This window comes from Orycteropus afer, unplaced genomic scaffold, assembly GCF_000298275.1.
Source record: "Orycteropus afer afer isolate SDZICR_OR568_19922 unplaced genomic scaffold, OryAfe1.0 scaffold00070, whole genome shotgun sequence".
NCBI classification, from domain to species: domain Eukaryota; kingdom Metazoa; phylum Chordata; class Mammalia; order Tubulidentata; family Orycteropodidae; genus Orycteropus; species Orycteropus afer.
The window spans coordinates 9,701,692-9,719,856 of NW_006921657.1; the positions used below are offsets into that span (position 1 = coordinate 9,701,692).

General features: G+C 39.6%; 1 protein-coding gene across 1 annotated transcript in view; it reads right to left on the reverse strand.

Moving 5' to 3' along the window:
- Positions 1–18,165, reverse strand: part of MYPN (myopalladin) — a 118,365-nt gene that overhangs the window by 54,594 nt on the left and 45,606 nt on the right. The window contains exons 6-9 of the mRNA XM_007940692.2: positions 12,147–12,288; positions 9,926–9,949; positions 6,229–6,345; positions 4,725–5,097 (exon numbers count right to left, since the gene is read on the reverse strand). Of these exons, the coding sequence (XP_007938883.1) occupies positions 4,725–5,097; positions 6,229–6,345; positions 9,926–9,949; positions 12,147–12,288 (656 nt within the window). The remainder of the gene's footprint in view (positions 1–4,724; positions 5,098–6,228; positions 6,346–9,925; positions 9,950–12,146; positions 12,289–18,165) is intronic.

Below are 18,165 nucleotides of genomic sequence, written 5' to 3' on the forward strand. Positions count from 1 at the left end.
TTGTTGATATGTACTGTCAAGTCAGTCCTGACTCATAGCGACCCCTCCTTGGGTTTCTGAGGTGGTATCACTATGGAAGTAGATTGCCCAACCTTCCTTCCGAGGAGTGGCTGGTGGGTTTGAACCACCAGCCTTCTGGTTAGCAGTCAAGTGCCTTAGGCACTACGCTACCAGAGCTCCCAACCATATGGTTAAGAATATAAATTCTGCAGACAGGTCTAGGTCCTAATCTTGGCTCTGCCATTTATTATCTGTGTGGCTTTGGGTAGTTTCTTTACTATTCTGACCTCCATTTCCTCATAAGTAAAATAGGAATAAATAAGACTTGTGAGAATTGATGACAAAATAAGGATAAATTACTTGATACATATGAGTGACCAATAAATGTTGTTGTTGTTGTTATGTGCCTTCGAGTCAGACCTAACTTGTAGCGACCCTCCTTGGGTTTCCAAGGCAGTATCACTATGGAACTAGGTTGTCTAACCTTCTTTCCAGACCAATAAATAGTGGCTCTTATATTTTCTAGTTCCTGAGTGACAGAAATCCATTTGAAGATTTGTAAGAATGAAAGGCAGATTTTCGGGACTTTAAGGATGCTTCTTGTTGTGGTTCTGGAATACAAAGGTATTTTTTTTTTTTTTTTTTAGAATTCTGAATTGCCAAGATGAAATGTCAAGAGTTAATGATAAACACAACAAAGCAAACTTGAGCTATGGTATCAACTACTTTTGAAAGCCATTTTGGCAATAGTTGTGGGCAGCATGTGCTGTCACTGGCTCTTTAGAGCAGATTGTACACTTGTCATCTCAGCTCCATGTTCAATGACCTTCCATTGTTGTTAGCTGCTGTGGAGTTTGCCTCTGAGTCCTGGGGACCCCATGACCTACTGAATGAAATGCTGTAGCCCGACCCTGCAGCATCCTCATGATTGGCTGTGGATAGACCACGCCTTTGTGTTCTGTAAGGCTTTACTTGGCTGGTTTTTGAGGGTATATAACCAGGCCTCTCCTTCTAGGCCATCTTAATCTGGAAGCTAAGCTGAAACCTGTTTAGTATCATAGCAATACGAGAGCCTCCACTAACAGATGGGTGGTGGCTGTGCATAAGGGGTATAGACCAGGAACTGAACGTGTATGGAAAGAGAATTCTACCACTGAACCCCAGTGCTGTTAGTAGCTTAAAATTAACCATGGTAGGAATATTTTCACCATGAAAATTGGCAACTACTACAAATCAGGGCTTCACCAACACCACCAGTTGTTAAATATTTGCAGTACAGCTTAAAGAAACAAACAAACAAACTCTCCTTGATTTCTGGGCACCATTGCCCAGAGAGTCAATTGGCCTGGGATGAAATCCAGACATCTTTTTCAATTAGGTCAGTGGCTCTTAAACCTTAGCTTGCTTCAGAATCCCCTGAAAGGCTTGCTAAACACAGGTTTCTGGGCCCCATCCCTGCAGTTTCTGATTCCATAGGTCTGGGGTGGGGCCTGAGAGTTTGCATATCTATCAAGCTCCCAGATGATGCTGTTGGTTCACCTACCAACTTTGAGCTGCAAGGCTCTCTGTGATTCCTAAGAGTGTTCAGGACTAAGAACCACTGTTTCAGAAGGAATACTTGTCCCCAAAGCACAAGCTTTCCCCAGACATTCTGATTTTTGCCTGACATTTTACTCACTTTGTATGTTAATTATCATTTTTTCCTGAGTGTGGAGGTTGGGGAGGGGGACAGAAAGAATTGAAACTCAGTTTATTTCTCTAACTCTAGACTAATGATTCCCAAACCAGCTGCACACTGAAATGATCTGTGGAGGGATTCTGATTCAATAGGGGTAGAGGGCATACATATATTTTTAAAAAGCTCTACCTTTTATTCTAGGGAGAAGCTGTGGTGGTACAGTGGTTAAACACTTGGCTGCTAACTGAAAGGTTGGTGGTTTGAACCTACCAGCTGCTCTGTGAGAAGAAGATATGGCAATCTGATTTTGTAAAAGATTCATACCTTTGGAAACCTATGGGGCAGTTCCACTCTGTTCTATAGGGTTGCTGTGAATTGGAATAGATTTGTCGGCAATGGTTTTTCTTTTCCTTTTTTATTTTTTAAATTCTAGAGTTTCGCTAGGATTAAGATCATTACTCTAGACAGCTTGATATTCAAGTTTAAGATTTCAAACTTAGAAATATATGGGCTTTGATGATAAAATGTTTAAACATTACAGCCTCCCTTTCTGTTGCAATTTTAAGGTCTATGAGTATTATTTCTATTTTCTGTGTAAGTGTCAACTTGAAAGGATGAGCATTAAATTGTATCCTCAAGATTATTCAGAGAATCAATAATTTAATGTTAAACCTGTGAGGTTAAAACCAATGAGGTTAAAAGCAGTAAGAAAAGATTGTAGGCATGCGGATTCACAAAGGTTGTGTGTGTGGATGTTGGGGAGGGGGTTGTTCATGTGTGTGTTTATTTATAACTATACTATTACAAACAAAGGAGCTCTGGTGGAGTAGTGCCTAAGGCACATGACAGCTAACGAGAAGGCTGGCGGTTCAAACCCACCAGCCACTGCTTGGAAAGAAGGTTGGGCAATCTACTTCCGTAGTGATACAGCCTCAGAAACCCAAGAAGGGGTCACTATGAGTTGGGTCCAACTTGATGGCACATAACAACAACAACAACAATATAAACATATATATACACACAATTATGAGAAAATTTAATGTGAGCAAAAAAATTTTGAAAAGCATACAGTGCTGAGGACTGGAATTTTAAAGGGCATTGCTATATAATTTAGCAGAAAGAATTGACATTAACTGGAAGTCTCATGTAGCAGACACTGCTAGTTAGTTATCCATTTATTTCTCCTTTTTTAAAGGAACCTGATTTTATTCATGGTGGCAATATGTTTAGTTGAAGACTATACTTCCTGGGCTTATTTGCAGCCAGTATAGTATGTGACTAAGTTCTAGCTGAGATCTAAGCAGGAGATGTTGGATGAGTCTGCTAAAGAAGACCTGGAACGGGGTTCTGACATCAGAACCATGTACTCTTCCTGCTGCCTGAAATCCAGATATGAGGAACTAGATCAGCCTCAGCCATCTTGGACCAGAAGGGACCTGGAGCAGAAGCCAGTGCTGAAGATACCAGAGCAGAAGATAGAAGGAGGCGTGGTTCTTAATGATGAGGGAGCTACCATAACAGCTTCAGACTGCTCACCTAATTCCTTCATGTAAAAGAAAATAAACCCTTAGGTGTTTTACTCAATGTGGTTTAGGTTTTCTGTAACGTGAAGCTAAACCTAATCCTAACTGACACAGCTAATAATCCCCAAAATAGCCCCTAGATAAGAGGAGGCTCTACCAAGGAGGCAACTCCCAAGGAGGTTGTTTTGGTTACTTGTTTCCCATAGCTCCCTTTTCTGAAAACGGCCCCTACCCACATTTCTTATTTGATCCACGTGACTTCCCTTTCCCAAGGCAGATCCTCTGCACAGCTGAATGGACTAGTGGTGGGGTAGGGGGTGGTCACCGGACCAGGCCGGGCCAATCAGAATTTGGGATTGGGTTGTAGAGAATGATTTTGTTAGCACTGGAATTTGACACAGATCCTGATGTAGAACAAGGATATGACATAATGGGCTATGTATAAATTGATGAGATGTCAAAGAAAGAAGAATGGAGCAGATATGCAAAGAGGAAACAAGGAAGTCCTCAGACAAAACGCCTGGGCAGAAAAAAGATTGACCACGTGAACCCAGAGTGACAGGTGAGCAGGCTTAGCTCCTGGTACTAGTTCTTCTTCACACAGGACCTGGATGAGTTTTACTTCCAGTCCCTGCCCATATCCCTACAATGACCTCTTCCTCTCTTTACTTTAAGTGAATTCCTGCTTATTGTGATTAACAGAACTTTGAGGAGACAGAGACATTTTGGGATATGACTTGCTAAGAGGCATGTTTCATAACATTTAACTTGAAGTCCAGAATTTTGCCTTATGTAGTGGTAATAAGAATATACAACTAAACAACATGCACTGCTTCTAATGACCATCTTGTGATCGGCACTGAGAAACACATGACGGGGGCACTATGGCTATAGATTTTAATGCTGATATTTAAAGGTCTGTGGAATTTTAAACAGAATGGGTATTATTTTGATGTGTAGATGAAATAGAACATAAAGTTATTATCATGTTGTGTGTTTGCTTTGCTATGGAGGAACATTAAACATTGTAAGATGGCTCTGACAGGCTATATGTAGAGTGTTATAGTAAGACCTCAGGCTCCTGATTATACTAAACCTAGTGATGTTACTACAGTGTAACCATCAGTAGCAAAGAACTATTTTAAAAATATTAAAAAGCTTTTTCAAAATGACTGAAGAAGCTAAGGTTAAAGCATAAATGGGAAGGATAAAACTATAGACTATCAAGATTATTAGACACAAGAATTGGCTTTATAAGAAGAGGGTAGAAATGTTTTTCCTGGGGGCCTATGATGTTAGGCAAATATCTTTCTGAGCTAGTTTGTTTAGGTGTAGTATTGCTGAGAGGTGGAATATTAATAACCAAGTGACAGTGGCAGTACACTTACATTGATGTAAGGATATACTGTTTGCAAAGCATTTAATGTGTATTTTCCCTTTCACCAGATCGATCATTTTTAAGAAGGGCAGGCTCAAGAGAAGCTTACAGGTGCTCTTGGTTATCTGTTCTAATTTTTACTCACAGTTTTGGTTTAGCCAGGACTGGAGGGGGCTCTTTGATGGGTGAAGAAGGCTCAGGGATTTTTGCTGCCTGTCCATTGAACCTCTCGTGGAAAGAATTAGGCCTGGTCTGGTTGGCAGTAGGCATCCCACTCTCAGAAGATGCTTCACTTCCTTTGTCATCTTCGGGCAGATTAAAGTGCACACGGAGGCCAATTCTTGAGCTGGACCGGGGCTCGTTGTGGTTCACCAGAACCCCTTCAAGTTTGGGTTTTGAGGGTTGTTCCACAGAAGGGGGCTCTGGGTTGGGTGGGGATGGCTGTTGTTCAATGACAGTCAGGTTGTTGGTAGAGTTGGCTGAATGAAGAGACCCGTTATTGCTCAGGTCTTCATTTCCTAAAAGGACAATCACAGGACCTGAGCTATTAGCCTTACCCAATAAGATTGAAATAGGAATGTAACCCTGAGTTGGGCATGCATACAAATGGGAAAGTCTTTCTTTCTTTCTTTCTTTTAATTGTGATTTGGGTGAAGATTTACAGAGAAAATTCATTTTCCATACAGCAGTTCACATATACTTTGTCTCATGTTATTGACCACAGTTTACCACAATGCAACAGCTCCCCTCCCACTTCCTCCCCATAGTTACTTCTTCCCAGGGTCCATCCCTCCATACACTCCTGCCCCCTGAGCTGTCGCTCTGTGCATAAGCAACCCTTCTTTCTTCCATGATTATTCTCTCCAAGGAGTGTACCTATTTGAGGTAAATGTTTAACTCATATGCCTGTATTTTGTTTAGCTGGAAACAACAGGTGTGGGTTCAATTCCAGACCTGAAGGGCAGCTAGGGGCCATAGTCCCAGTGGTTCCACCAGGCTCTATCGGACCAGCAAACCTGGTCCCCTCACAAATGGGAAAGTATTTCAACCAGGTGAGTATACTAATGCTTCTCAAAACCAGAGAACATAATCTGGGCATTAATGAATGAAGAGGATGCAGAGAGGAAAAAAAAAAAAAAACCTGAACTAAGTCTAAATACTAGTTTGGGAGGAAGTTTATATAAGACTGAGCAGATTTCCTTTTAGAGAGTAAAAAGGAGACCTGGTGATGCAGTGGTTCAGCACTCAACTGCTAACTCAGATGTCAGCAGTAAGAACACATCAGCTGCTCCACGTGGGAAAGATAACGGTAGTCTGCTTTTGCAAAGATTACGGCCTTGGAAACCCTATGCACTAGGGCAGTTCTACTCTGTCCTTTACGGTCTCTATGAGTCAGAGTTGACTTGACAGCAGTGGGTATAACAGACAACAGCAGGTATAACTCTGATGGTGGTGATTCTAAATACATTAAGAAAAGGCTATTGAAAATTGAATACTGTTCAAGATTATTTTCCTCAATAATTTAAATATTTTTAGGAGAGCCATGCTAGCTTCATATGAAAACAGTAAGGAAGAACCAGTTATACAAACTCTCTATGCTCATATGAAGGTCATAGACCAAACTGTTATGGAATTTAAGGAGCCCTTACCTCTCACATATAGTTGTGCAATGCTTGACACGGTGCCGTATTTATTGCTTGCAGTACACGTGAAGCACCCAGAGTCCTCTGCAAATACCTCAGCAATGACCAAAGTACAGATCTCCTCTAGATTCCAGTCAAACAGAAAAGTTATTGACTTATGGAAATGGAATGATGAGATTTACTGATCTCATAATGATTCAACAAAAGTCATTATAAGAAGCTGGTTATATCAATTTTTTGAAAACAATTACCCAAAACAATTATTTGATAGAATTGAGTTATTTGCAGGTGAAATGAGTCAAAGGGTATAGATCTAATAACCCATGCAAACAGACTGAGTATTAAAAGGAGATTGTATAATAATCTAGTAAATTATATATAATGGATTATCAGATTATCTTCTATTTTTGTATCATGAGTCCAGATGGCAGACAATAGAATGGAGAAACAATAAATGTAAAAAACACAAGAACAAATTAGGACTCAAAGCATAAGGAATTAAATAAAATGACTAATACAACATTTCTACACTTAGGCCTCCTACTATTTCCATGGGAAACTTGTGCAATTTTAAACAAAAGCCACAACTTAAAACTGGACAATAAATACATATTTTGCTTTGCGTCAGAGGGACTAGCATTCTACTTTTAAAAAAGGAACTAAAAGCAATTAGCTGATAGAGTAACTTGAAATAGTGGGTGAAGAAAGAGTGAAATGCTTATTTTCCTTTGTAATAGCATGGTAATTCTTTATGGATTATTCTGATGCCAATATGAACCCCTGTCAATAATTACACAAGTAATTCCTGGATAAAGCCATACTATTGGAGCCTAGGGAGCTCTGGTGGCGTAGTGCCTCAGGCACTTGACTGCTAACCGGAAGGCTGGCGGTTCAAACCCACCAGCTATTCCTCGGAAGGAAGGTTGGGAACTCTACTTCCGTAGTGATACCGCCTCAGAATCCCAAGGAGGGGTTGCTATGAGTTGGGTCTGACTCGATGGCAGTGTATTTGGTTTGTGTATTGAAGCCTGAAGTTATTGCAACTGCATATTCCTTGATAGCTAAAGAAAAGGAGATATACGATAGCATAAACCCTCAGATACCACTCAATACATCAGATGTTAAAAATAAAATGATTAAAACATGAGTTGTATTAGGGGAGGCTAGGCATCTCAGTGCTCCATGATAACAGAATTGAATTAACTGGACCACCTGTAAAACAACTGGACAGTAGACTGTTGCAGATAATGTTGAGTGACTACTTAACCCTTTATCCTCCTCATTCCCTTTTAATAGTATCCTTGTATTGTCCACCTTCCTGGGAAATGCCATGTGCTTTGAGGCAAGCTGGCCTCTCTCAGCCTCGAGCACAAGCCAGTCATTAACTCTATTCTAGCAAAGTGGTGGCACATGACACACAATTTTGGTCAATGAGATGTAAGAGAAAGTCTACTGGTGAGTTTCTGGGAAAGTTTTCTTTGTTCTTTATGAGAGACAAAGATAATGTTATTCCCTATTTTTGCCTCTGGATTTTGTGGTCTGCAATGTGATTCCTGGAACTGTGGCAGCAATTTGGGGTAAAAAGAGTAGAGCCAGCCTAAGAAGAAATTCAAGATCAGAATGGAAAATAAAAGGTTTAGCCCCTGATGATCACTGAGCTGCTAAATTAACCTACCCTAGGACCGCCATTTCTTAGGGATTCTTGTTATTTTAGAAAATACCTTTTATCTTATCATTTAAGCCTTTTTAAGTTAGGTCTTCTTTACTTGCTGCCTGAAGAATTTTAAATGATGGACAGGCAAAGTTTGGTTTTGGTGCCTCTCTGTCCTTTTTCTGAATCCTTGGCCTATGCTTCCTTTTCTCTGTTCCCCTGCCCAAACATTCATACTCTTTTTTTTTGGTGTGGGGGGGTGCATCACCCTGGGTTGTGTAGTCTGCGTGTATATCTTGTTTACTATTGGGCTAAGCCAGCCCCTGGGAGTGAGTTTTATTCCAGACCTGAAGTATATCCCAGGGCCATAGTATTGGAGGTTCCACCAGACTCCATCCGACCAGTAATTCTGGTCATTATTGAGTTTTTGGATTTTGTTCCATGTTTTTCCTCCCACTCTATCCAGGATCTCCAGATTTGGTCCTTTCCCGAGTGATTGGCATTGGTAGCCGAGCACCATCAATTCTTCTGGTCTCGAGGTCCATCATGTCCTAGGGCTGATTGCTTCCAAATGCCCTTTGGGTTTCTTTTCTTTTCACTCTTCTTTGCTTCCGAGGCAATAGGAGACCATTTGCTGCATCTTAGTTGGCTGCTTCAAAGCTTTTAAGACCCCAGTTGCCGCCAATGTAGGTTGTGGAACAAGATTTTTATGTATTTTATTGTGCCAATTGAGTCTGGTGTCCCCCAATACCATGGTCCTGAGTCGGTAGATCCGTTGGATCTCTCTCCCACAGTGTCTGGCTGGCTGTGAGGGATTGCTCTATGTCTGTCTTCTGTTGTTTCTGTAAGGATTGCAGGTATTTTGTATCATTGGTATCTGTGCAAGATTGGCCTCAGCTGAATCTGTCCTTGGTCTAGAGTACACTTCTGTTCAATGACCCCCTTCTGATCTTCTCAGATGTTTATGTGTTTATCTGTAGCCTGGTGTTTGGTGTTAACGGTAATGCAGTATTGTGGACATACTGGTATTATTCTGTCTTTTACTAACCTGCTCTCAGAAAATGATCTGATAAATTCATTCTCACTATACTACACTATATCTACCTGATAAGATAAGTTATTCTGTTTGCAAAAAGTATTTGCTTATATAAGTTGGAAGTTTCCCTAATTGTGAAACTTTAGGAATCATGGAGCTGGACTTATTTTGAGCAGGGATCTCTTTTGAATGACTGAAATTATTTTGTGCATGGACTACCTATGAAAAAGCCAGTTTGGCATCAAAGTGTCAAAGGCCTAAAATATTTTCAAGGGAAAAATACTACTCCACTACAAGCCATACAAGAGTAAGGATTATTTCTGGTCTTTACTATGTATCCCCAAGGGCCAAGTATGCAACGTGGATGCCCAAGATCTTCTTCAGGAATGCCTTTCTATTCAGTTGTCAGAATAGAGAATTATAATAATGAAATACTTACCCAGGAATACAGATACAATCTGACTTTTTAGGACAGCCACTAGAGATGGCATTTAGATGTGTATACAAGTGGTTTGTGAGTGATTTGCATTTTTTAGAGGTAAGACCTTCACCTACTAAATGGTACTGCTATCTCATCTTTAGTATCTTCCCAAGCAGATCTAATAACATCATGGACATTTTATTGAATCTCTGCAAATTTCAAAGTCCAATGTGAAAGTTTGGAGACACGCATGTGGTAGAATTAGAATTGAAATTGAATCAAGGAAATTGCTCTGCCAAGTTTGGGAAATCAAGAGTAGGGTCTGAGCATCAAGGGAAAATATTCCTAAGAAACAATCCTCAATAACCAATAACTAACTCCATACATATTAGGTATTAAATAGATATATGCCAAATTTGCACATGTTCCATTCTTTCTCTTTCTGTACTATAATAGCTAGAGTTGATTTGGTTCTTTTTTCTAAAACTGTAATTGTTCTTTGTTCTTGACAGAGGAGTAATTTTCATTTTTTTTTCGTATATTTATCAAATCACTGAACACATACTAATAAATTAAAATGGAAATGATCCTTTACCTGGCTCTGCCATGGACCGAGGTTCTGAAAGGAAAAAAAAAAAGAGGATTTTGAGCACTTATTTTACTGAGAGGCTATATATTCATCAGAAGCTTCTTACAGAGCTTTATAGTCTCTGGCATACTTAGGAGTGATTTGATTAGTTTCATCTGTGATTGCTAAGTCAGATGATCTAAGCAACAAGGACAGGATGGGTATTATAGGAGGGCAGCAAGAGAGCAGCTAAATCAATGATGTCACCACATGTGGGGCCATACCTGAGTTCCACTAGAGGTATGTAAACCACAGGTGGGGAAAACTTACTTTGTTAGCTGGGATTCAGATATGACTTGCTTTTATTGGTACTCAGTCAGCCTTACCTGAAAAAGGGTTTGTGAAGATTGAGAGGCCATTCCTGGCTTTGGATTCTCCTACCTTAAAATAATGTAAACTAAACCTCCTGCTCTGAGGTTTGCAAATATCAAGATCCTCAAGATAAATTTCCTGAGAGCAGGTTTTCTTAAAATTCTTTGGCATTCCTGAAAGTGTCCAGCACAGTACTGAATGCAGGTGTTTGATTAATGTTTATTGAATTGCAGGTACTCAAGAAGTATATGTTGAACTTAGTTATGATCTTCTACCTTGATAAAATTGTTGAAGGTTTTTTTTTTCTTCTCAGTTTAAATGCTTTTCAGAATATATTATTTTGCTGCTCAAAAAACAAAAAGCAAACTCACTGCCATTGAGCCAGATCTGACTCATAGTGACACTCTCTTTGGGTTTCCGAGGCAGTTACCACTATGGAAATAGATTGCCCAACCTTCCTTCTGAGGAGTGGCTGGTGGGTTTGAACCACTAGCCTTCTGGTTAGCAGTCAAGTGCCTTAGGCACTACACCACCAGAGCTCCTATTTTTTCTTTTTTGCTACACTGCTGCTAACACCTGATAGTAGTTCTGATTCATATATGATACTAATCCAAGTGCTGTGATTTTGTGATAGGCAGAAAGAAACTAATAATGCAGCAAATAAATTTCAACTTATTTTATGGCAGAAATGGATTAAGGTGAAAGCACTGCATGAAACATACATGATAAGAAATAAAAAATTAACCATTTGAATATCTAAATAATTATTGCAAGTCAATAAGAAAAAGAACAAAAATTGAATGTAAAAATGAGCAAAGGATATGAACAGGCAATCTATAAATAAAGAAATACAAACACTCAATAAAGTATGGAAATAGTTCTCTAACACATCTAATTAATGAAAGGCAAATTAAAACAAGTGTTCCCAGTTTTGGCTCATAAAATTTGTAAAGATTAAAAAAAAAAGTTAATACCCATTATTGGTGAAGGTGTGAGGCAAAGGTATTTCCATAACTTGCTGATTGTAGTATAATACAGCTAGGGCAACATGTGTCCTAGTTCAACTGGGGAAGACATGGTTCAAGTCTGGCACCCCTGTGAAATTATTAATAGCATCCTCTTTCACTCTAAGAAATGTCTCAGTTTGGATGATAAATTGTGTGATCATCCTAAATATAGCTCAACCTTTGGGATGGCATTTTGGCAATATATATGAAAATTTTTTAAGTGTGAGTTTATTTTACTTTAGGAGTTCCAGTACTAGAAATTTATTCCAAGGCTATACCTATAGATATTCACAAAAATTTGCTCTGTGAACATGCATTGACAGACAGTTTACAATAGTAAAAACTTGTGAACAATCTAAATATTCAACAATAGGAGATTAAGCAAATATGAAATGGAATGTTACTGTTTATTTTTAAAAGTAAGAAAAATCTATATTAGTTAACAAGGAAAGATGTTCATAAAATGCTGAGTGAAAAACATTTACAAAGAAGAATATGATTTTATTTTTATTTTAAAAACATAAGGCTGGTAAAATTCTGGAAATTTTACACTAAAATATTAACGGTATTTGAGAGTCTTGGGAAGCATGACTATCGGTGAATTTTATTTTATTCTTTTCAGTCATTTACATTTTTAGTTAGTTGCTAAATAGTTATAAAAATAAGTGAATGAGAAAATTTGTAGGAACAAATTATAAAAAATTCAAGAAAGCTTAATGGTAATGGTTGAACAATATTATGAACATAATAATGTCACTGAACTGTACATGTGAAGGCTGTAGAAATGGCAAATGTTTTGTTACATATAAATTTACCATAATAAAAAAAAAGAGAATTATCAGAAAAATTATTTTAAAACATTAACTTACTTTTCTGTAAAATCCTAAAATCTGGAGAATCTTCTATCAAGGTCCCTTCTCTGTACCATTCAACTTTTGGAGATGGAGCTCCTTTCACTCTGCATTCAAAGACAACCAGCTGACCCTCAGAGGCTGATAAATTTTGCAGCATCTGTAATGAGAAGAATATTGGGAAAAGCAAAATGTACACATTCTTGGAATCTACTTCCAGGGCTGAATTTAAAAAAAAAGAGAGACAATAATATTTGAATCTTTGCCAAGTCCTCCCTGTGTCCAGCCCTTCAGTTCTGTGGATGTACATGGAATCTATGCATTTTTGAAAACTGAATCACCAGGGCCCACATAAAACTTTTTCCTTCTATCTTTTCCTCTATCTCCCTGCTTCAGTGCTAGGTAAGTTTATCATTGTTGCTGTTGTTAGCAGCTATTGAGTTGGCTGTATATCAGAATGAAATATTGCCCAATTTTGTCCATCTTTATGATCATTGGCATATTTGAATCCATTGCTGTGGCTATTCTATCAATCCATCTCATTTGATTTTCCTATTTTCACATTTTGAAGGTTTGTAAAAACACTGCTTTTTAGTAAAGTACCTCTGCTTTTGAGTGACCAAGCAGAATTTGGTTCCCAGAACTAATAATAATAACAGAAATAAATCTGTAATGAGTATCAACAAGGGGTATTCAGCATGAGAATAATATGTTATCCCATAAAAGATTATGGTTGACTATGATGTGAAACAGAGGCCCTGGGTGGTGCAAACAGTTAATATACTCAGCTGTTAACTAAAAGGTTGGAAGTTCGAGTCCATCTGGAGGCACCTCATAAGAGAGGCCTGGAGATCTACTGAAAAATCAGTCATTGAAAACCCTATAAGCACAGTTCTGCTCTGACACACATGGAATTGCCAGGAGTCAGAATTGACTTCGGAACAACTGTTTTATTTTGTTTTGTTAAGTCATGTAGAGTAGCTCTCAGGAGCTCTGGTGGCACACTGGTTAAAGCACTCAGTTGCTAACCAAAAAGTTCATGGTTTGAATCCACCAGCCACTTGATGGGAGAAAGATGAGGCAATCTGCTTCCGTAAAGATTTACAGCCTTGGAAACCCTGTGGGGGCAGTTCTGCCCTGTCCTAGAGGGTCCCAAGAGTCAGAATCGACTCAATGGCAGTGGGTTTGGTTGGTTTGGTTGGAGTAGCGCTGTGGCCCAAACAACTTGTCTTCCTGGTTTTGCCTTGTTTACACTGTGCACCCCTGGAAATTGGTATTTGTTTTGCTGTTTTGTTTTCCTTATGTGGTCCTGACAATACAGCCTTTCTGATCTGTTGAGGGATATAAATAATGACAATCCTTGTAAAATTGTAGTCACAGGTAAAGTCTTACATAATTATAAAATATGTTACAATTTTGTGGGGAAATCATTTAATGCTTTTCCACACTTTCATGATAAAAAGGTTTTCAAAAAACACTGCCAGATGTAAAATATTAGTGTATTCTATGACAGACTTTACCGGAGGATGGAACTCACATTTTCCTTTCATCCCTATTCTTATATCCATCATGATTTGTGAAGTAAAAACCACACATTCATTTGTGTAGTTGATAGTTCATTTGGTGATGAAATAAATGCTGCAGAACGTATGTGGGCATATTTTTGTATTTAATTTTGGCCCAAACACTGGAAGCATGGAAAGGTTATCATTAAGCTTCCTCCATAGATTCTATAAGTAACAAATACTGGAAGGCTTTCTATTATTTCAATTTTGAGACCTTCATTTAGGAAATATTGGCTCTTGCTTCAGAGAAGGGGAAAACCAGTGGGTTTACTGCTTTTGTCATTCACTCTGATAAGTATTTTGTGATTGTTTACAACTCTTGTTGAATGCTTTACACTGTTTTGTGCAAGACTCCTACAATAATTATAGCTTTTTGCCTAAGGAATTTAAAACCACCACCAACAAACACCAACTCAAACCCATTGTCATCAAATCGATTTCAATTCACAGCAACCCTTACAGGGAAGGGTAGAACTGCCCCCAAAGAGTTTACATCATGGAAAGCCACATCTTTTCTCCACAGAATTGCTGGTGCCTTCAAATCACCAACCACTTTGGTTAACAGCTGAGCACATTAAGCTACTGTGCCACCAGGGATATAATGGTTGGGATAACCACGTGGCTTTACCTACAGCTGACTTATTTCAGAAGTATAGGTAAGTTGGTATTGTGACAGACAAGGGGTACTCCAGTTCAATGTTTTATTCCCTTTGTGTTCCCAAATTTGTTGAAGTAACTCAAAATGGGATTAGTCCAGAGTAGTTTCTGAATTAATAAATTCATAAAGAGCTATTGGGCTGAAAACTCTGTTTATTCCTTGTGTACCCAGAACAACAAATGGTGACGTGGATGGAATGCTCTTAATGAAACTCAACCAAAACAAAATAGTTCATTGCTATCAAGTTGATTCTGACTCATAGTGACCCTATGTAGTAACACACTAGAACTGCCCTATAGGTTTTCCAAGGCTGCACATCTTTATGGAAGCAGTTTGCCACATCTTTCTCCCACAGGGTGGCTGGAGAGTTCAAAACGCCAACCTTTTGGTTAACAGCCCAGTGCCTAACCACTGCATCACCAGGGCTCCTTTAACAAAAACAAGGAGTGTCGATCCAGTCTTGGGTGTTGCTAGCAAGCTAGGGTATATGGCCTCCACCTGACATCTTAGCAAATTCTGTGCTAAAACACCAGTTTTGGGCCCACTGAAAATTTTAATGCAAGTCAGACTGCTCTCTGAGATTCATATATAATGGAGTGTCCATTCCTTCTTGAGGCAAACAAATTAGAAAAAAAAAAATGAGTGGCAGGAAATGATTGCATAAATGAAATATGGTACATTTATGAAATTATATAAGCAGACGGAATTTAACTTATATATTCTGACATGGGTTATACTTCAGTTCAGTTCATCTGAGCCAATGCTTAATCTGCAGCTGTTACAACAAAGCTCTGCTTGCAAAAGGACCTCATTGAATGACTATATTGCTTACCATTGAGTTGATTCTGACTCATACCAGTCCATAGGACACAGTAAAGGTGCCCCATAGGGTTTCCAAGGCTGTAAATCTTTATGGAAGCTGTGTTAGGCTGGGTTCTCTAGAGAAGCAAAACCAGTAAAGCTTATATATACATATAGAGAAAGAGAAATTTATCTTAGGAAAATGGCTCACACACTTATAGAAGCTGGCAAATCCCAAGTTCTTGGATCAGTTGTTAAGCTGGAGGCTTTTCCCAACTCATACAGCTGCAGAGGCTGACGAGCTCAAGGTTGGCAGGCAGTATGCCAGCTGTTGACTCCAACAAATGACGAATCCAAGATTTCCAGGCCGAATGGTAGATTGTTCGCTCACAGACAGTTGTAGGCAACACAACAGGATCCCGACCCACAGAAGAGCGTCTCTTTTCCCAGGATGTCCATAAATACATTGGAAACAGGCCACACCCATAGAGAAACTCCCTTTCCACAGATTGGCTGCTCAAAATGTATACTTCTGATCCCATCATGGGAATAACTCACATCACAATTGCTTAAACCATACAGAATTGTGGTCCATCCAAATTGGCACACAGCTCCAAGTATCACAGAAGCAGACTGCCACAGCTTTCTCCCATAGAGTGGCTGGTGGGTTCAAACCACTGACCTGTCGGTTAGCAGCTAAGTGCTTAACCACTGCACAATCAGGAGTCCTTTTAGTTCCTTATACTGACATGTGTAATCTATACTGATCCAGACAACTGGACCAGTAAGCAGCATCATGATAAATGGAGAAAAGATTAAAGTTGTCAATGACTTCATTTTGCTTGGATCCACAATCAATACCCCTAGAAGCAGCAGTCAAGAAATCAAACAACATATTGCATTGGGCAAATCTGTCACAAAAGACCTCTTTAAAGTGTTCCACAGCAAAGATGTCACTTTGAAAACTAAGGTGTGTCTGACCCAAGCCATGGTATTTTCAGTAGCCTCACATGCATGTGAGAGCTGAACAATGATTAAGGAAGATCACAGAAGAATTCATGCATTTGAATTATAGTGTTGACAAAGAATATTGAATATACCATGGACTGCAAGAAGAACAAACCAATTTTTCTTGGAGGAAGTACAGCTGCAATGTACCTTAGAAGCAAGAATGGCCAGACTTCATCTCACATACTTTGATCATGTTGTCAATACTTTGATCAGTCCCTGGAAAAGGATATCATGCTTGGTAAAGTAGAAGGTCAGCAAAAAAGGGAAGACCCTCAATGAGATGGACTGACATAGTGCCTGCAATGATGGGCTTAAGCATGGCAATAATTGTGAAGATAGTGCAGGACTGGGCAGTGTTTTTTTCTGTTGTACGTAGGGTTGCTATGAATCGAAACCAACTCAATGACACCTAACAACCTAACAATTAGACTGACATTGTCATTGTGTTTTTGTTAGGTGTCTAGTCCTGGGCATCCTCCCAATTGTTCCCATGTTTGAGCCCATTGTTGCAGCCACTGCATCAATCCATGTTTTTGAGGGTTTCCTCTTTTTCACTGACTCTGTACTTTACCAAGCATGATATCATTCTGCAGAAACTTGTCTCTCTTGATACCATGTCTAATGTATTTAAGACAAAGTCTTGCCACACTCCCTTGTAAGTAGAATTCTGTCTATACTTCTTCCAAGACCCATTGGTTCATTCTTCTGGTTGTTGTTGTTATGTGCCATCGAGTCGGACCCGACTCATAGTGACCCCTCCTTGGGTTTCCGAGGCAGTATCACTACGGAAGTAGATTGCCCCATCTTCCTTCCGAGGAGTGGCTGGTGGGTTTGAACTGCCAGCCTCCTGGTTAGCAGTCAAGTGTCTTAGCCACTATGCTACCAGAGCTCCCATTCTTCCGGTAGTCCATGATATATATATTCAACATTCTTCTCCAACACTGTAATTCAAAGATATTGATTCTTTTTTGGTCTTCCTTATTCATTGTCCAGGTTTTGCATGTATATGAGGTGGCTAAAAATATCACGGCTTGGGTCAGTGCACCTTAGTCCACAAGGTGACATCTTTGCTTTTAACACTTTAAAGAGGTCTTTTACAGCAGATTTATCCAATGTGATACAGCATTTGATTCCTTGACTGCTGCTTCCATGGGCACTGATTGCAAATCCAAGTCAAATGAAATCCTTGACAACTTCAATCTTTTCTCCATTTATCTTGATGTTGCTAATTGGTCCAGTTGTGAAGATTTTTGTTTTCTGTATGTTGAGATTTAATCCATAAGAGTCTGTAACCTGGGTTCCAGCAAGAGGGAGGACTAGGCAGAAAGACTACACAGACCCTCTTCAACAAAGATTAGGGAAACCAATTAACACAGGCACAGAAGATAATCCTGGACCCCTGAGCTTTGAAGGGAAGGATATAGAAGTGGACTAAACCCCAACTAGCAGAAGAATTTGCGTGAAAATACCAAAAAAGGAGACAGATGGAGCTGTGGTCTGGCAGCGATCCTGAGCGATCCTGACGGCACAGACAGCTTGGAGATTCCTGAGTGGTGGTAGGACCTAAGAATTAACGTAAAAATCAGCCCTGCTAGCCAGGGACTGCATGGAGGACTATGCACAGTGGCTAGGGAATAAACGGAGAAGGTGAAGAGAAAGGCGGGCTGAGCTGTGGACTCTAGCTGGTCCAGTGAGCGCTGCCATTTTGAAGGTTTAAAAGCAGCTTGACTATTTTGCATATTTAAAGAGACAGCACTCTCACAGATTCCTGGGGCTTAAGAACACATTCTGCTTTCCAGCAACCCCCAAGGACACTCCAGACCCATAAGACTGAAAACGTACGACATTCCTCTTGTTACTCTTATACCCCACACCCACTTGGTGAATGGAGGTGTGGCCATCCCCCACTACCACCTACCTTCTGGGCCCACAGGAACTCCATCACAGTCTGTGTGCTCAGACGGAGCCTGGGTGCCCTGCCCTGTCCTCCACCAATTCTTTT